This window comes from Tupaia chinensis, unplaced genomic scaffold (assembly GCF_000334495.1).
Source record: "Tupaia chinensis unplaced genomic scaffold, TupChi_1.0 Scaffold000434_1, whole genome shotgun sequence".
In the NCBI taxonomy this organism is placed as follows: domain Eukaryota; kingdom Metazoa; phylum Chordata; class Mammalia; order Scandentia; family Tupaiidae; genus Tupaia; species Tupaia belangeri.
This window is the reverse complement of record NW_006159939.1, coordinates 606,377-624,054: the sequence shown is the minus strand read 5'-3', so window position 1 is coordinate 624,054 and position 17,678 is coordinate 606,377. Positions and strand designations below refer to the sequence as shown.

The window sequence follows — 17,678 nt, the reverse complement described above, 5'->3', positions numbered from 1 at the left end:
CAAAGGTACCTGTCTTTCCCTCTCTTTCTCATGAAAGCAATAAACTAATAAATAAAAGAGAAGCATGTAGAATTACATGATTTAACAAAAAAATAAAGATAGAGATATGTAGCATTAGTCACATGCTAAAAAATAAGTGTATTTTGAAAGTATACCTAGACCTCCTGGTAGAGATTTGACCATATTCTTCAGCTGAGCAATTTCGAGAGCCTCCCAGAGTCTATCATCTGTGCATTTGCACTCTGGATCTAAATTAAATCTGTAGGAAAAGATCAGTGAATTAGCCAATAAATAAAAATATAAGAACTTTTAGGTATATTTACTTATGGCTTTTTTTCCCCTTAAAATATCATTCCATTTGTTTTGGTTGCTGCTGTATATTCAGCACCTAGAACAATGCTTAGGACAGAGCAAGCACTGAATTCATGCGTGTTGTATGAATGAATGAGTGAAGGATGTAACATGACATCATTGATTAAGTATGTATAAAAGACATGATGTGATCATTTTTAGTCCTTGGATCCATCCACTCCATATTATACTTAGAATAATGTGAATAATGTCTAGAAAAATCGGCCTGCAGAGCTGCTGCTAATCAAGACGTGTAGGTAAGAACAGGTAATGCTCTTTTAGGGGAGGTGAGCTGCTGCGCTAACCACCATGTAGTGCCAAATAACTTGATACAGGCACTGCTTGTTTTTGTTTGTTTTGGTTATAAGGTGTGTGCACTCACCAGAAAAAAGAGAGAAAAAGAAGGAAAATGAGAAAGCACCCCTTAGGGGAGATGGCCACACTGAAATCCATTCTCCACTCTCTTGGGATTTTAGGCATGCACGCACATGCATCATGGTGTATTTTTTCAAGCTGCAGGGTCCAGGACTTACTTGAACCATGCAGTTGGCTATGTGGATCCAGCCACCTTAATCACCATGTCACCTGGCTGTTCCCATAGAGAAATTATAATTAAAGTAACTTTACAGGTGATATTGAGTGACATTGCATACATTTACTCTTCAAGATAAAGGGTAATTAGTCAAATGAGGTGGCAAACACCTTTTTGTGATTAAGCAGATAGAAGATGGAGCAGGAGAGAGAAAAAGATGGATGAGACAAGACGTAGCCTGGTAGATGCTGCCAAAGTGGCCTAGGGAAGCAGATGAACTTAAACTGGAATCACAGTTCTACCACTTACTAGTGTATGAACTAAGGTAACTTATAGCTTCTTTGAGTTTCAAAATCCTCATCTGTAAAATGAGAATAGCAAAATGTATCCTAGAGCAATGCTCTGAGAGCTGAATCAGATAGGACGTTTACAGCACCATGTCCCACCAGAAGATTCTTTCTCCTTCTCTGTCTCTCTCTGGCAAATGCATCAGGCAATAATAATAATAATAATTCACTGCTCCTAAGCACAAAGGAAAAAGTAGCTTTCACAGAATTAAGCTGAGAGCAAAGAGTTTGTGAAGACCCAAGGATTCACTTCTATAGGTTAATTCAGCACCTTTATGGTCCCCCAGAACAAATCATGTTGGTCAGTTCTTTGATCTTACCATCATGATAATGTTATTTCACTCCTACTTGAAAAGCCATTTTCAGGGTTAAATCTTCCTCGGAGCTGAAGGGTGAACCTGAGGCACACCAATTTCTGTTGAATATGTCACCTACCTAATAGAACCGCTGAACAGGATTGGATCCTGCAGAATGATTGAAAGTCTGGAACGTAGCGTGTGCAGTGGTAATTTAGAAATGTCTATTCCATCAATGACAATCTTTCCTATTAAGGAAAAATAAAAGTTACTGGCATCTAATAAAAGCACAATTAAAATAATATTAGTTTACAAGGTGGCAGTTCTTTCTGAATTCGGAATTGAAATTTAGAAGATGATGCTTTCAATTGAAGTATGAAAATGGTCATTATGTGACTCTAAGAATATAGACATTTTGGTGATAATTTGTCTTTCTTACATATTTCTCCTGAAGGAACTTTTAGTTTTTATTCAGTGTATGCAGTCAGACAAATCAAAAGGGCTTTTATCCTTTATTAAGTCCTCTCTCTTCTAGTATTCTGTATCATTCTGTCCTGCTTTATTTTTCTTTATAAGATTTACCACAATTTGACATTCTACATATATTTTTCTTGACTAAAATATCAGCTTCTTCTTTTAAAAAAAATTTTTTTTAGAGAGAGAGATTTTTGCTATAGGTACATATGCTCGCTGAGGAGACAGAGAAAGAAAAGTGAGAAATCATTCCCCAGGGAAGGTGGCCACACTGCAATCCCTTCTACTCAATTCTCCTCTTGGGATTTTGGGCATACATACACACACTCCTTAGAGAGTTTCAAGTCGCCAGGTCTGGGACTTGAACCATGGTCAACTATGTGGGAGTCCTGCACCTTAACCACTACACCACCTGCTGGCTTCCTGCTACAAGGATTTTTTTTACTGTCACTCAGCCCTATATTGACTGACAAGCAGAATGCATTATAAATAGAAAAGTAAACTCTATGATATAAATATCAACTTTTAATAAATTTCCCCATACTATATGTAGGCTTATGGTGATGTGTATATCTTAGTGCTCTGTCCTCAACTCAATAGATCAATCTTATCACTTTTGTGATACAACTGCCTTAAAATGCAAACCCCACTGAAAGTCCTTGAAGTATCTGTGCATTACAAGCCAAGGAAATAACAAGTTATCAACCCAGGAATAGATGCTTTCCCTGTTTCTGAATCTAAAACACGAAGAAATTGAATGCCCATAGCTCAGCTTTGTGGTTCATAAACTGGCCTGTTTAATCTCACTGAGCAGTTGCCTACATTGAATTAAATAATATAAACTATTCAATACACTAAAAATAGAAAGTCATTATAATCAGTACAGATAATAATAGTAAGTACTTCCTTGAGCTGGTGGGCAAGTTCGTTGCTGGGTATCCTTTTCTTTGAGATGGCTTATGTGCTGCTTTATTTTAAGGCCACCTGATAGACTAAATAATGTGGCACATTTTCTAAAATGAAGATTAAATTATTTCCCAGCTCTTATGTATCATATTATTTATAATTTTGAAGATGAATAAATATTTTTATACATCGTTAACATGAGCTTGGTACTTCATAGAGAAGGTTGGCCTTTCATAAAATGTTGGTCATTAAATCATGTTATAGACATGATGGTAAGAGTGATGTACCAAAATTAAAAATGCAATTATTTATCTCATTGTAATTTTTTTCCTTTGGTGAAAAGAGATTTTTAGTGTGATGAAACCAAAGCAGTCTTTCTTGCTTTTGTAAAATACCACCTCCACACCTTCATCTACAGCTTTCAAAGTAGGTGGCCTTGTTTTTATTTTATTAGAAAACTTTAGTATTAATATCTAGATCTGAGCTTAGAATTACTCATTTTATTTTCCCAGATATATTTTTGTTTGTTTGTTCATTTGTTTTTACTCTGGGCTGTTTATTTGGGATACCTGCCTTAAATTACATGAAGGCACAAAGTCTTTATAAATATATATTTTTATTTTTTATGTCTAGAGAATTAGGTAAATTGATTTCTTTCAAAAGGAAAGCACCACATATCCAAAAAAAAATTTTTTTAGCTGACAACTCACCATCGAATATATCAACCATTCTGAAGAAAGCCAGTGATAAAGATGATTTCCCACTGCCAGTGCGGCCACATATGCCCACCTGTAAAAGCAACTATCACTCAGACAGAAGAAGACTCAGACAAAAGACATAAAATGGGAGGGAACTTTTTTTTTTTTTTTTTGAGAGATTTTCGCTATAGGGCGCGTGCGCTCGCCAGACAGACAGAGAGAGACATAAAGACAGAAAACGAGAAATCAACCCCCAGGGTGATGGTCACGCTGCAATCCCTTCTTCTCCATTCTCTCGGGATCTTGGGCATGCATGCACACGCGCCCGGCGTGAGTTTTAAGCCACCGGGTCCGGGACGTGAACCGCAGTCGACTACGTGGGAGTCCAGCGACATAGCCATTACGCTAACTGCTGGTTCCCAGGAGGGAACATTTTTAACTTAGACAAGATTTCATGATAGAGCAATTCTATTTTAACATTTACATTACAACCATGAATTATCATTATTAATACTAAAAACATGGAATCCTCATTGAGTTTTCAATGATTCCATTCTAACTCTTTCTTTTTCCATATGGTAGTGTTGAATTTCCTTCATGGCTTAATTTTTGCATTTTTGTATATTGTTGGACTAACTAATAACTATTCCATTTATCTTAGAAGCGATGGTTTTATAACAAGAAATAGAATGAGAACTTTATTTCCTGTATACCTATTCTTTTTACAATAACTTCAAAAAGTCCTTCTGGGACTAGAGGTGTATGAATGCAAGGTTTTCAAGGGGATGTCTGAGAGGGTCGTGAGCCTGAGGCCAGAAATTTTTTTTTTTAATTTGTATTTTTTTTTTTGAGAGGTTTTTTGCTATAGGGTGCATGCACTCGCCAGAAAGACAGAAAGAAACAGATAAAAAGTGATAAATCCCTCCCCCCCCCAATGGGGATGGCCATGCCACAATCCCATCTTCTCCATTCTCCTCTCGGGACCTTGGACACACAAGCACACTCTTCCAGCGTGAGTTTAAGTCACTGGGTCTGGGACTCGAACCGCGGTCGACTACATGGGAGTCCAGTGACATAGCCATTACGCCAACTACTGGTCCTGAAGCCGGAAATTTTTAAAAACATGCCTATTGTTGATATGACGATGATGAGAGACTAATGGATGGCAATATGACTTAAGAGGGCATGTATTCTATTCTGGTATTATCTCTCCTTCTCCTCTTTCATGAAGACCACTTCACCTGCACCACTCAGGGAATATTATAAGAGAATAATGGGAATATAATCACTTGGCTGGGATGTCTCAAGAGCCGAAGTGGCAATGAAGTGGGCTCCTTCAGAGATTTTAAACATAAAGCAAATTAAAAAGCAGTGAAATTCTTACCTTTTGACCAGGTTTGATGTAAGCTTTGACATGTTTAAGAACTGGCTTTAGATTATTTTCATATCTGACACACAGATCATGAATCTTGATTTCCCCTTCCTGTGGCCAGTGTTCTGGAACTTGAGAAGGATCTAGGGAGTGAGATGGGGTGATACATAGATAGATCATAGGTAGGTAGAGAAAGATGCAGAAAGAAAATTAGAGATGGGGAAAATTTATTTCAAATACAGATACAAGGAAAAAAAAATGAAATGAAAGCATAGCACATCTGTGTGGCCAGAGTTAATGCTGAGCAGGTGGATGATGAGAAGGGAGACTAGTTGGATGGATAAAGATTGACTAATTTGGGAGGCAACTATGTTATCTGGATTTTGTTCTTGAAGATCTAGATAGTGGTTGAAGGATTTAGGCAAAGGAAAGCATTTTGAGCTTGAGATTTGCACTTAATAAAGATGATTATTTCCTCAATATTGAATTTCTTGCCAGTTTTACTGTTAACAAAGCTATAATCTCAGTCAGTAACTTAAAATCCAGGTTTTTTTCTTTTAAAATTTATTTTATTATTAATTTTAAAACTTGCTATGAGGTACATGTGCTTACCAGAGCAAGAAGAGGGAGAAGTGGGGGAGAGAAAGTAAGAAAGCAAGCTACCAGATCCAAGACTTGAACCACAGTTGGCCATGTGGGAGTCCAGCGACTTAACCACCACGCCACCTGTGAGTCCCCAAAATCCAGGTTTATTAATAGCTAAGTTAACAAGGTTGTGAGAAAGAAAATGCAATAGTTCCTAGTTTAGGTCGGCAATTATTGCAATAAAGCCCAAATATTTTTATAACTCTCTTTAAATAATATTAAATAATGTCAACTTGGGCTCTGATTGTATTCAAGAATTTCCAGGCCTCCTTAGTCACATATTTTTAGGTTGTACATAATCAGGCAAAATCAAGATGAAAAGGAATTCTTTGTAGATTGAAGAAGTAGAAAACAAGAGTAAAAAGGACTATGTGTCTAACATACAACCAGTATTTGTCAAAAATAAAAATTTTAGTGAAACCAGATATTCAGAACAATACCCATGGTGCCTTCATAGTTCTCAGATTCCATAGTCAAGAAACTGTTCACTTTCTTCACGGCACCCATCTGAACCTCCAGGTCAGCCAAGTTCCTCACAACCCAGTTCAAATAATTGGTTATCTGTGTCAGGTGACAAAAAAGTAACACATTGAAAATTAAAGTTAATAGTTTTCATAATTGCTTGTTGTACATTGGGATAGGATAACTTGGCTAGTGTATATTGTATAGTATAATTCGTAAGCGTTGCAGGACATCAGAGGCCAGGGAGAGGGTCATGACATACATGGTGTCTGCTTTTCTTCAAGGGTTTCTAGATGTTTTGTGAATTATCTTTCAATTTCTCTGCACATTGGACAGTTGTAAATGTTATGGTTTGTATTTATTTAAATTTTATTCATTATTGTCTCATTCTTATTTACATCCATTTTATTGTCCCCAACTGGGTTGTGATTGACCGAGTACAGGGATCCCAAACAGCCTTGGGAGCACTTTAGCCATGGGATTTGAGAAGTTTCTAAAAATTGGTTGATAATGTCAGAAAGGAATCCAAGCTGACCTAACATGCTGGATTTGGGTCCAATCTACTATTATTTGCAAGATGCCATGTGTTAAAACATCTGTGAATAATAGATTGATGATAACTATTGAAAAATACCTCCCACATACATGAAAGGAGAGAGAGTTTCATCTATACTTACCGTAAGTGCATATAGAAGACCCAAGCCCACCAATCCAGAATTAGGAGAGCCACTGCTAATGGATGCAATAGATGCAGTGAGGACAATGCAAGCTCCCAGGTAATCCTAAAAAGGAGCAAGAAAACATGCTAAAAGGTGATTCCCAAAATCTCAATCAACTTAAAGAGCTGATCACTAAGAGAATAGACATCAGTCTATGTGGGTCCTGTTAAGTTTCAGAGGGAAGAATAACTCTCAATATCAGGACTGGAATGGAGAATGGTGCAATGCCTCATTCCCGTATGAAGACAGGAGTTCAGAGTAAATATCTTGCCATAAGGTAAGTTGCAATTGATGGCAGGATTGGATGCGGGGCTCTCTTTCTTTTTTTCCCCTTTCTACTGCCTTGTTTTGCCAGAAAAACAAGTGATCCTCTAGCTGGAATTTCATGTGTTCTGTTAGCACTGTGGTTAGCTCCTCTGTGTGCTATAGCAAGCAGCATTTTACATACTCTTTTTTTGTCTTTTTTTTTTTTTTTTTGGAGGGGTTATTTTTTGCTATAGGGCGTGTGCACTCACCAGAAAGACAGAGAGAGAGACAGAGAGATAGAAAGTGAGAAATCACCCCCCCCCCAGGGGGGATGGCCGCACTGCAATCCCTTCTCCTCGATTCTCCTCTCGGGATCTTGGGCACGCACACACACGTGCCCGGCATGAGTTTAAGCCACTGGGTCTGGGACTTGAACCATGGTTGACTACATGGGAGTCCAGTGACATAGCCATTATACTAACTGCTGGTCCCTACATACTCTTCTTATAAATAAGAATAAGTTATGAATTTGCTGGCAAACTATCGATGTCTTAAAGTATTTTAAACTGTCTTCAAGTATCTGAATTGTCTATGATTCAATAATAAATTCTTTTGCAAAATTTAAAAAATGTTATCAGGGCCGGCATAGATTCAAACGAGAGGTAGGGAGCCCCTGTCCATTTTCTAACATCCTCTTCCTTACCCATTTCCAAGCATTCTTAGGTACTGTTCTGTGTTAGTATTCAAAAAAGAAATCCTCAAAACTTTTCGTGCTGATGTTTTCCATGTCCCATAAATAAGTGGAATTTCAGTCAGGGGACTTTTCTAGGATTATTTCAAATCTCATTGCATTGGTGAATTCTTTCTCTGCTAGATATATTTCTGATTCTTAAAAATTATAGCAACTAGGCAGTAAACTCTAATGACAGAAATGGAGTGTTCAACATGCTGAAATCAAAGGAGGAAGTTTCTCAAATCAGCTCATCTGTGTGCATTCCTCCCTTTTATCAAAACAACTCCAGGACCAGCTCATGGATTAGTGGTTAAGGGAGTTGGATCCCATGTGGATAACTGTGGGAATCAAGACCCGGATATGACAACTTCAGAAACATGCTGAGTGTGTATGTGTGTGTGCCCAAAATCCTGAAAGGAGGGAGACATTGAGAAGGGGTTGTAGCATGACTGTTTCCATGGGAGGTGATTTCTCACTTTCCTCTTCTTCCTCCTGGGAGCGTGTGCACCTCTGCAACATCAAGAACAAGGAAAACGAAAACAAAAACAGCTCCCAAGATCAAATTGGTGAAGAGCAATCAATGATCGGCCTTGGAATCAGAACCTGGGTTCAAACGCTGGCTTTGCCAATTACTAGCTAGTGAGCTTAGACAAGTAATTGAAAGCCCCCTGAGATTCAATTTCTTCTTTGAAAAACAAGTGATATCTAATTCTAGGGATTTTGAAAGGAGCAACAATGTTAAATACCGGTCAGATTTCCCTCTCTTGGTGTGTTAGGATATCTTTTTTATTCCCTTGAATGAATTTCAAATGTTTGAAATAAGCTTAAACATTCATGTACATCATAAAACATCTACGTGCATACAGAAGAGAGAGTAAAATTAAATTCCAGATCGATTATCAGGATGTTTACAAAGAATAAAGACTAAAATCACAGAGAGTTAATCCCATGAAGCAATAAAGTCCACAGGGTAGTCAATACATCTTTGATCAGTTCTTCCGCTGTATCCATTTGTGCACAACTTATTCTATCAGATAGTTCTGCTTTTCTCCTTTACTTGAATAATGAATAACTGCATGGCTGAAGAATCTCACTACCCTGGGATGATCCTCTTTGGTTTATAAGTAGCAATGTGCTCTCAAATATTTCTGAAATATTTATAGCAATGTGAATTTTTTTCCTTTTAGCTCTCTTTTGTAAAGTTAACACTTTTGAAGTTATGGTATACATTTATTATTTACATATTATCTTTTCTAAAAAGAGTCATAAAGAGTTCCTGTGAAAAGATACAGAAAGTAAATTAGTACCAGAGGATACCTCCAGCAAGGTGTTCTTGGCTTGTTATAAAGAAATATGTCATTTGGCATCTGAGAAATTTCTGTGGGTAATGTATACATTACGGGTTTGAAGTAAAGGACATCTTTTATTAATTGTTATCCTCTGCTTCCTGTCAACTAACTTCACTGGAAAGAGAAGCCGCATTCATTCATGCACGCATGCTTTTTTTTTTTTTTTTTTTTGGAGGGTTTTTTGCTATAGGGCATGTGGGGCTCGCCAGAAAGACAGAGAGAGACAGAGAAACAGAAAGTGAGAAATCAGCCCCCATGGGGGATGGCCAGGCCACAATCCCTTCTCCTCCATTCTCCTCTCAGGATCTTGGGCACGCATGCACATGCACCTGGCTTGAGTTTAAGCCGCTGGCTCCGGGACTTGAACCATGCTTGACAACATGAGAGTCCAACGACATAGCCATTACCTCAACTGCTGGTCCCTACACATACATTCTTTTTAAAGGGTAAGTCAGATAATATAAATTTATAAATTTATGCATGCCTTTCTATTGTACTTAAAGCAAATTCAAACTCAGATGGATTACAAAGCCTAATTAACATAAAAATCTGGGTTCTATACCCTACCTACTCTTAGATCCTTTTCCTGCTCCTTCATCCTGCTCCCACCACACTGGTCTTTTTTCTGTTCTTGGGAACACCCTGCTTTGTTTCTGCTAATGACTGCCCAAATATTTGTCCACAGGTGTCTAAAACCCAGGTCCTTATCATTTAAGGGTCACCTCAAAAACCACCTCCTTGAAGAGGTCACTTCTTGGCCTGTAACCCTAACTCTGGATCTGTTCTGTATTTCAGAGTCCTGTCTTATTATCATTAAAACATTTAGAATGATCTGAAATGATTTTATATGCTTACTTGTTTATGTGTTCATTGTTTATTTACTCTCACTAGACTCTAAGTTCCATGATCACAGGGTCTTTACCTCAATTTTAATTTCTATTATCTCTAGGAACAAGAATAATCAAGAATAATTCTAAGTACATTGTATAGGTTCAGTAATTCTTTATGGAATAAAGGACTGGGTAAATTCTCCTCTTCATAAAACATTCACTGAGTTTTTCTTCTAAATTAGGACTTCTTCTGACTGCTTCTAGGATTCCAATGACTCATTTAATTCTCCATCAATCTCTTTTTTTCAGATTTTAATAGTTGACCACATAAATACATTACAAGAATGCATTTTTGATAAAGTAGGAAGTCCAACACCAAGTTTTATGGTCATTTTATCACTCAGCGTTGTAATATGACTGTCTCATAAAATTTTTGCTATGTATAAGCATTAGGGATTCTTTGTTTTTCTTAAATGACCTAAGCAATAAACTTCATTATTCAGTTCCAAATTATTATTTTTATTATTTACTATTACAATTGTGGGAGAAAACTCATAAAATGCTGTATTTTTAATAAAAAAGCAGAGATGGGTTAGAAAAAAGCAGATGAATAGGGTTAGAATAGAATAAGGTCACATCTGAGATACTGAAACAACAAAATGACTGGGATTAAATCAATAAAAATTAAGGAGTCAGCTAATATAAATAAATACACATATAATGAAGGAAATTTAAAACATTATGTACTCAGTCCCCCTCCGTTGTTAAATTTAGCATTCTATGGAATCTTTGTATTCTATATTGGAGTCCTGGGATACGTTAGACTATTTCCTATTCACCTAAAATGGTAATTCCAGGACCAGCAGATCACGTAATGGTTACGTCACTGGACTCCCATATGGCCCATCATGGTTTGAGTCCTGGACTTAGGGGCTTGAAACACACTGTGCATGTGTATGTATGTGTGCCCAAAATCTCAAGAGGAGACTGGAGGTGAAGGGATTGTGGCATGGCCATCCTGCCTGGGGAGGGTGGGGGGTAATTTCTCACTTTCTGTCTCATTGTCACTCCGCATCTCAAGTGAGTGCATGCACCCTATACCAAAAATTTCTTTTAAAAATGATAATTCTAGTGGTACTAGTAGTTGGTATAATGGCTATGTCACTGGACACCCATGTAGTTGACCACGTTTTGAGTCCAGGACCCGGTGGCTTAAACTCATGCCGGGTATGTGTGTGTGTGTGCCCAAGATCCTGAGAGGAGAATGGAGGAAAAGGGATTGCAGCGTGGCCATCCCCCCTGGGGGGTGATTTCTCACTTTCTCTCTCTCTGTCTCTCTCTGTCTTTCTGTTGAGCAACATGCCCTATAGCAAAAACTTCTCCAAAAATAAAATAATAATAATAATAAAAAGATAATTCTAGTAATATATGGGTAGTCTTATTCTGGCAAAAAAGAAAACACAAACAAACAAACAAAAAGCGAGACAAGTGAGAACAGATGAAGAAAGAAAAGGGGGAAGGCTAATCAATAAGTCATAGTTGATATATATTTTCTGAACTGCTTTCATGTGGCTAATGTTTTTTACATGGCTTGTGAAGTTCTCAGGATGATCATTAGACATGATTAACAGCAGTCCAATAGTTAAAAAATACTAAGACTTATATGTATAATAATGTAATAAGCATAGTATTTTTGACACTTAAGCAAAAAGAAGGAATAGCTTTTAGATACATTTTATAGCGAAATGTACAGAAAATGAACCCATTTTCTTTTTTTCCTCTGAAGAAAAAATAAAAAAAATTGCCATTAATAACATATGAAACAAAACTCAAAATGCATTCAGAAATTACATTAAGGTATAAGAGGAAACAATCACAGTTTTTTTGGTAAGAGGAAAGTGACTATTCTTCCTCAAAAATACTGAATCTGTCCAATCACTGCACTGCTGAAGAGGAGCAAGCACTTACATGGTGGGTTTTGAAAGTACCAGTGTCATGGTGGAACTGAATAGAGAATGCAATCATTACCACTATCAACAAGGTGGTGTTTTTTGTTTTTGTTTTTGTTTTTGATACAAATTACACATTACACCAACACAGTCTAAGGACTAGGGATGCCATGGAATATTTAAAGCATGATAGTTTGGTTACCTGGTACACAAATTAAGACTTGCAGTAAAATACAAACCACAGATGAATCTTTGATGTGCAACTTTTGTACTGATCTGTGGAAAGTTAAAACATAAAAACAGAACTCAAATGGAGCCAGTGGGTGGTTAAGGCATTGGATTCTCACATGGTTGACTGAGGTTCAAGCACTAGATGCAGCAACTTGAAAAATCATGCCAGGCACATGTGTGTGCATGCCCAAAATCCCAGGAGGAGAAGGGATTGTAGCATAGCCATCACCCCCAAACCAATTTTAAAAATCTACAATCTAAATTCAAATGGATATGTAAGCTTGAAAGTCATGTCTATGGTTTAGTATCTATAGTAAAGTTATTTTATTATCAGAAAATAGACTTTTTTCTTTTAGAAACGCTATTTGTGATTTCTTTTAATTATAATAACTAGATACTTTCTAGCTCACATTGCTCAAATATGTTTTGTCTAAGGAACTAGACATTTTGGGAGACCTTTGATCAGAATTTTATCTTGATCTGCATAAGGAATGATACTACTTTGCATACAATGTTTATCAAGAAATTGCATAGTGAGGGTCAAATGGTGGTACAGCAGCAAGGCTGATCCACATGGGAAGGTCCCAGGTTTGCATCCAGTGACCTCCCTGAGTATGGTGGGCATGCACACACACACCATCTGGGCCTGCTTGGGGCAGGAGGTGGATCATGGCATCAAGCTTTTGTTGGAAGTGCTATCTCTCTGTCTTTCTTGCTCATGGAAGGAATGAATAAACAAATACTAAAAAGAGAATTTTAGGGGCCAGCAGATGGCATGGTTCTTAAAGTGCTGGACCCCACATTATTGACCATGGTCCAAGTCCCAGACCTGGTGCTTTGAAAATCACACTGAGAGGACCAGTGGGTGGCGTGGTAGTTAAGGCGCTGGATGCTCCCACATGGCTGACCATGGTTCAAATCCTGGACCTGGTGGCTTGCTTTCTCACCTTCTCTCTCTCTCTCTGTCTGTGTGTGTCTCTCTGGTCAAAATAAAAATGAATGAATAAAAAAAGTTAAATAAATAATTAAAAAAAAAAAAGAAAAAAAAATTACACTGGGCTCTAGGTGTGTGGGCCCCAACTCCTGAGGGCATAAAGGAGGAGAAGGAATTGTGGAGTGGCTCTCTCCCCTAGGGGATAATTCCTCACTTTCTCTCTGTCTCTGTCTTTCTCTGGTGAGTGCATGTGCCCTATGGCAAAAAATATACTTTTGGAAAAGAAATTTTACAGCAACATTATTAAATTCTAGTCACTTCCTTTTTAATAGTATTGCAGTATAGAAATGTGAAATTTGAAGGTAATATAAAGGCTTACATTATTTCCTCATTTTCTACTTCCTTTACCGTTAAACCTAATAGGTTTAATGATTATAAAGTGACCCTACAGTTACACCTTCTTTTCATTCCTCTGCAAATCTGTGAGCAAATGGCTAAAAGGCAATAAATTAAGAACAGAGAAACAGATGGCCTTAATAACTCACAAACAGGAGAGCAAATATTAATCTACTATTGCTGTCTGGGAGAATACCCAGGATCTACAAACGTAAGATCAATGCACACCTGTCTATTATGGGGCTCTGAACACATCTAAAAGAGCTCAGTTGTTTCACGAGGTAGATTCTTGTGCAAGTTCACCCTAAAGACTATTTTTTTCTTTAGCCTGTTGACTCTAGCTTTTTTTTTTTCTTTTTTCCTGGCTTCCTGATGCAAATTTTCTTTTATCCTTTCACCACACAGCAAGACAAAGCCTTGGAAAGACAGCCTTTACATAGAGTTACACAATTTTCACAAATGGAAACACCGATGCCAAAGAACTGGAACTGTTTAGTGCAGAAGGATGAAGAGAAAACACTGTCCTGAACAAAGGAACGTAAGCGGCGTTCGAAGGTTAGGCTGCGTGACACGCTGCACACCCTCGCAGCCCGCTTCTCTTGGCACCGGAGGAAAAACAATCCCCTTTGCTGCCAAAGCAACCTGGGTGGCCACAGTCTAGCCACTTTCCTGCCAGCCAGATTATGTCTTCTGATACAATTCTTGTCCTGTTTTCATTTGAATGTGTTAGGGCCTTTATCTTTTTCCCAATGCAAAATGAATAGGAAATGAACATGGAGGGAGAGTGAAATCTTCTATAGGGAAATGTTTACACTAACAGGAATGGGAAAAGCTATATATATATACACACACACATATATATGTCTCTTTATGTATATCACTTTATATATATATATATATCACTATATATATCTCACTATATATATATATATAAAAGAAAAGTCGAATGGAGCTCAGGGATCTTTCCAATTTAACAAAAGGTGTTCTCACTCTGATTTCCCTCCCTTCCTTCTCCCTGGAATCTTCTGTCAATAGCACTGGTACTGATTTGAGAAACTAGAACTGGGACTAAAGAGAAAAGGGAGGAAGAAACAGCCAAATCAAACTCCGATACCAAGTTTTTTTCTCTTTCTTTTAAGGTTCCAAGTCCAGGAAGTAGAATTGGTGAAATCCTCAAATTTCAATCAGAAAATCTTTTCTTTAAAGAAGTATTCATTTTAATTTTATTTATTATTATTATTTTTTAAACTTGCTATAGGACATGGGTGCTTGAGAGAGAGAGAGAGAGAAATCGAGCTGCCAGGTCTGGGACAAAAACCACAGTCACCCACATGCGTGTCCAGCACCTTAACCACTTTGCCACTTGCTGGCCCCTACCTCGGGAAATTTGGTCTAGTCTTCTAATATATGTAATGACTCTTCTTGTACCATTTCAGTTGTGTTTCTGCTTTGGGCACTCTAAGAACATTGGCTATAAGCAGATATTTACATTAATTTCCTGAGTCTTACGGCAAAGGATAGAGAAAGGAGAGGGTTGTATAGACATGTAAGATCAATGCAGAGGTACTGGGCCAACTAGAAGTTTTCATGAACTATTATCATTATTTTTTAAATAATGACTTATAGGGCAGACTATGTCCAGCTGTGGTGTTTAGGGACCAGTTCACACCCTAGTCTCCAAGGCCCACATCTCCACATGCATATATCTGGCACAAGATCCAGCTGGTTTCAAACTGAAATTGTGTCTCCATTGATGTGGCTGTGCCCTCAGAAGCACATTAGTCATGAGGTCATTTATACATATGTGATTGGAGAAAAAGGTTATTTTGCAATGTGATTCATCTATTCAATTTATCTAACACTCCTATGGCAGATGTTCTCGGATTATAGCATTCATATTTAAATATTCCTGGTTCTAATGAAAATCCTCAATGTACTCAGAAGAACAGAATGAGAGGGCATCTAGCTAGTCTTCTGTTGGATTTCTGTGGCTGTGTCAAGGACTGTGTGTGTAAGTGCTCTTAAGTGTATATCTACATAAACTTACTAACACACGAGCACCACGAATGGAGACAAACCATACACAAAGCATCTGGAACCTTGATTTCTGTCAGTAGATATGCCCAGAACTTTGCAATGAATCAACAAAAGTTTCTAAACAAAATTTACCTTCACCTATCAGAAATAGAACCAAACATCTCCTTAATGTTTTGTGTTACTTTCCAAGGGAAAGTTCTAGTAATGAGACTTGATAGCAAATCTCGGCAGGATTATAACACAAAAAGCAAAGAGAAGATATAGTAACTAATGAATGATAAGACAACAGAATGGATGGCAGATTTTACCCTTCCTATTTTAACTGTCAGTATTTTTTTCACGGGTTTGCAGGTGGAACTAGAATTCTTTAATATTCTGATTCAACAGCATTTTCACAGAGGGGTTAAAGTATCTGGGTGTGAGTCAAACTAAACTAAGCCATTTGGAGTTTGGCTGTTGTTTCTTTCTAATTTTTCCTGACCTTCCCTTTCTTGGCAGACTCAAGTCTCTAGTATCTTGTCTCCTGGCTCTGAGAACAGAACATATGGTTTGCTTGAAGACTCTTGTTCAAACATATCCATTAACCTGACAGAAGGAGGTGTGGAAGAGCAGAAACGGGAGTCATGGGCAGACACTCACCTCGAGTCCAGAGAAAACACATTTGCCCAAAAAGACACACTTGATCTTCGCATAAAAATCACATAAAAAGTACCTACTAAAATTTCTCCCTTATGATTTTAAAACAGCCTCTCGTTAAGCTAATTCATCATTAATTTTATTATTCAGATAATGATTTTTTTTCCTTAGAGAGACACAAAAATTATATACACACACATAAAATAAAAGAAGCTTCAAGTAAGGATTTATAGTTGGATAGGAGGTAGGAATAGCAGTTTTGTTATAAATCTGAAGCCACTTTACCTGTCTTTATGTTATCTGTAAGTAATTATATATATATTTTAAGGTTTTTGCCATAGGGCCCATGTGGTCCTTGGAGACAGTGAGAGAAAAAATAAGAAATCACTCCCCAGGGGGATGGTCACACCATTATCCCTTCTCCTCCATTCTCCTCCTGAGATTTTGGACATGAGTGAGCACACACATGCCTGCCCTGCTTTTCAATCCACCAGGTGTGGGATTCGAACCACAGTCAGCCATGTGGGAGTCCAGTGCCTTAACCTCTAACCAACCTGCTACCCCCCTCTTTAAGTAATTTTTGAGGAATTCTACCCTATCTCCTTCTAAGATTCACAGATACCTAGAAGAAATTTCTTTTACTTTTTAAAGCTTATTTATTCATTTCTTGGTGGGGGGTAACCTTGACAATGTCTCACCACATCATAATTTCTCCCTTACAACCAGCAAAGATAATGCGCATGTTTGAGGTGTTCAAGTGAATCCCAGGATCAAAACCCAGGACCTTCGCTGTGGTTCCAGCATCACTCAGTGACACCCTAACCTGTGCCATTGTGTCAGGGCCTGGAAGAAATCTCCTACCAACAACCAATGCTTCTATCAAAAATTCTTGAAATATAATCATTAGGTTGCTGAATAATTTTTACGTATGATTAATACAGTGGTAGAGAATTTCTGTAAAATAAAGAGAAATAATGATAACTAAAGCTCATAGGGTCCCCAAGATTCTACAACCATTTGTATCCATTAATCAACTAATCAGATTTCAACATGGGCTCCTTCATTTGGAGTCCACTGAAACTGCATTTACCATCTGCCCTCTGTGGTGTGTTGAGTTTTGAAAGCAAGCTGCACAGGGTAGGGAAATATAATCAGTGGGAATAAATTTCTTCCAGTAGGACAGGTAAGCCTGCTTTTTCTTTTCAAAACTGATGGGAAGGCCGGCAGATGGTGTAGTGGTTGGGATGCTGGACTCTCACATGGCTGACTATGGTTTGAGTCCCAGACCTGACAGCTTGCTTTCTCACTCCCCCCGACTCCCCTTTCTGTGTCACTCTCTGCTCAAATTAAAATAAATAACAATGATGAATAAAATTAAATAAAATAATTCTTTTTTAAGAAAACCTAATAGGTAACTACTTTTTTCTTTTCTTTTCTTTTCTTTTTTTTTTTTTGAGAGGTTTTTGCTATAGGGTGTGTGCACTCGCCAGACAGACAGAGAGAGACATAGAGACAGAAAGCGAGAAATCACCCCC

The 17,678-nt window shown here is 37.7% G+C and overlaps 1 protein-coding gene across 6 annotated transcripts in view; it reads right to left on the bottom strand.

Annotated features, from left to right (window-relative positions):
• The window catches only part of ABCC9 (ATP binding cassette subfamily C member 9), a 146,309-nt gene that overhangs the window by 12,411 nt on the left and 116,220 nt on the right, over positions 1-17,678 (bottom strand). For all 6 annotated transcript variants that reach the window (XM_006155068.3, XM_006155070.3, XM_027774439.1 and 3 more), the window contains 6 exons: positions 6,761-6,865; positions 6,062-6,182; positions 4,989-5,119; positions 3,617-3,695; positions 1,666-1,774; positions 156-259 (listed from right to left, as the gene is read on the bottom strand). In XM_006155068.3, the coding sequence (XP_006155130.1) occupies positions 156-259; positions 1,666-1,774; positions 3,617-3,695; positions 4,989-5,119; positions 6,062-6,182; positions 6,761-6,865 (649 nt within the window). The remainder of the gene's footprint in view (positions 1-155; positions 260-1,665; positions 1,775-3,616; positions 3,696-4,988; positions 5,120-6,061; positions 6,183-6,760; positions 6,866-17,678) is intronic.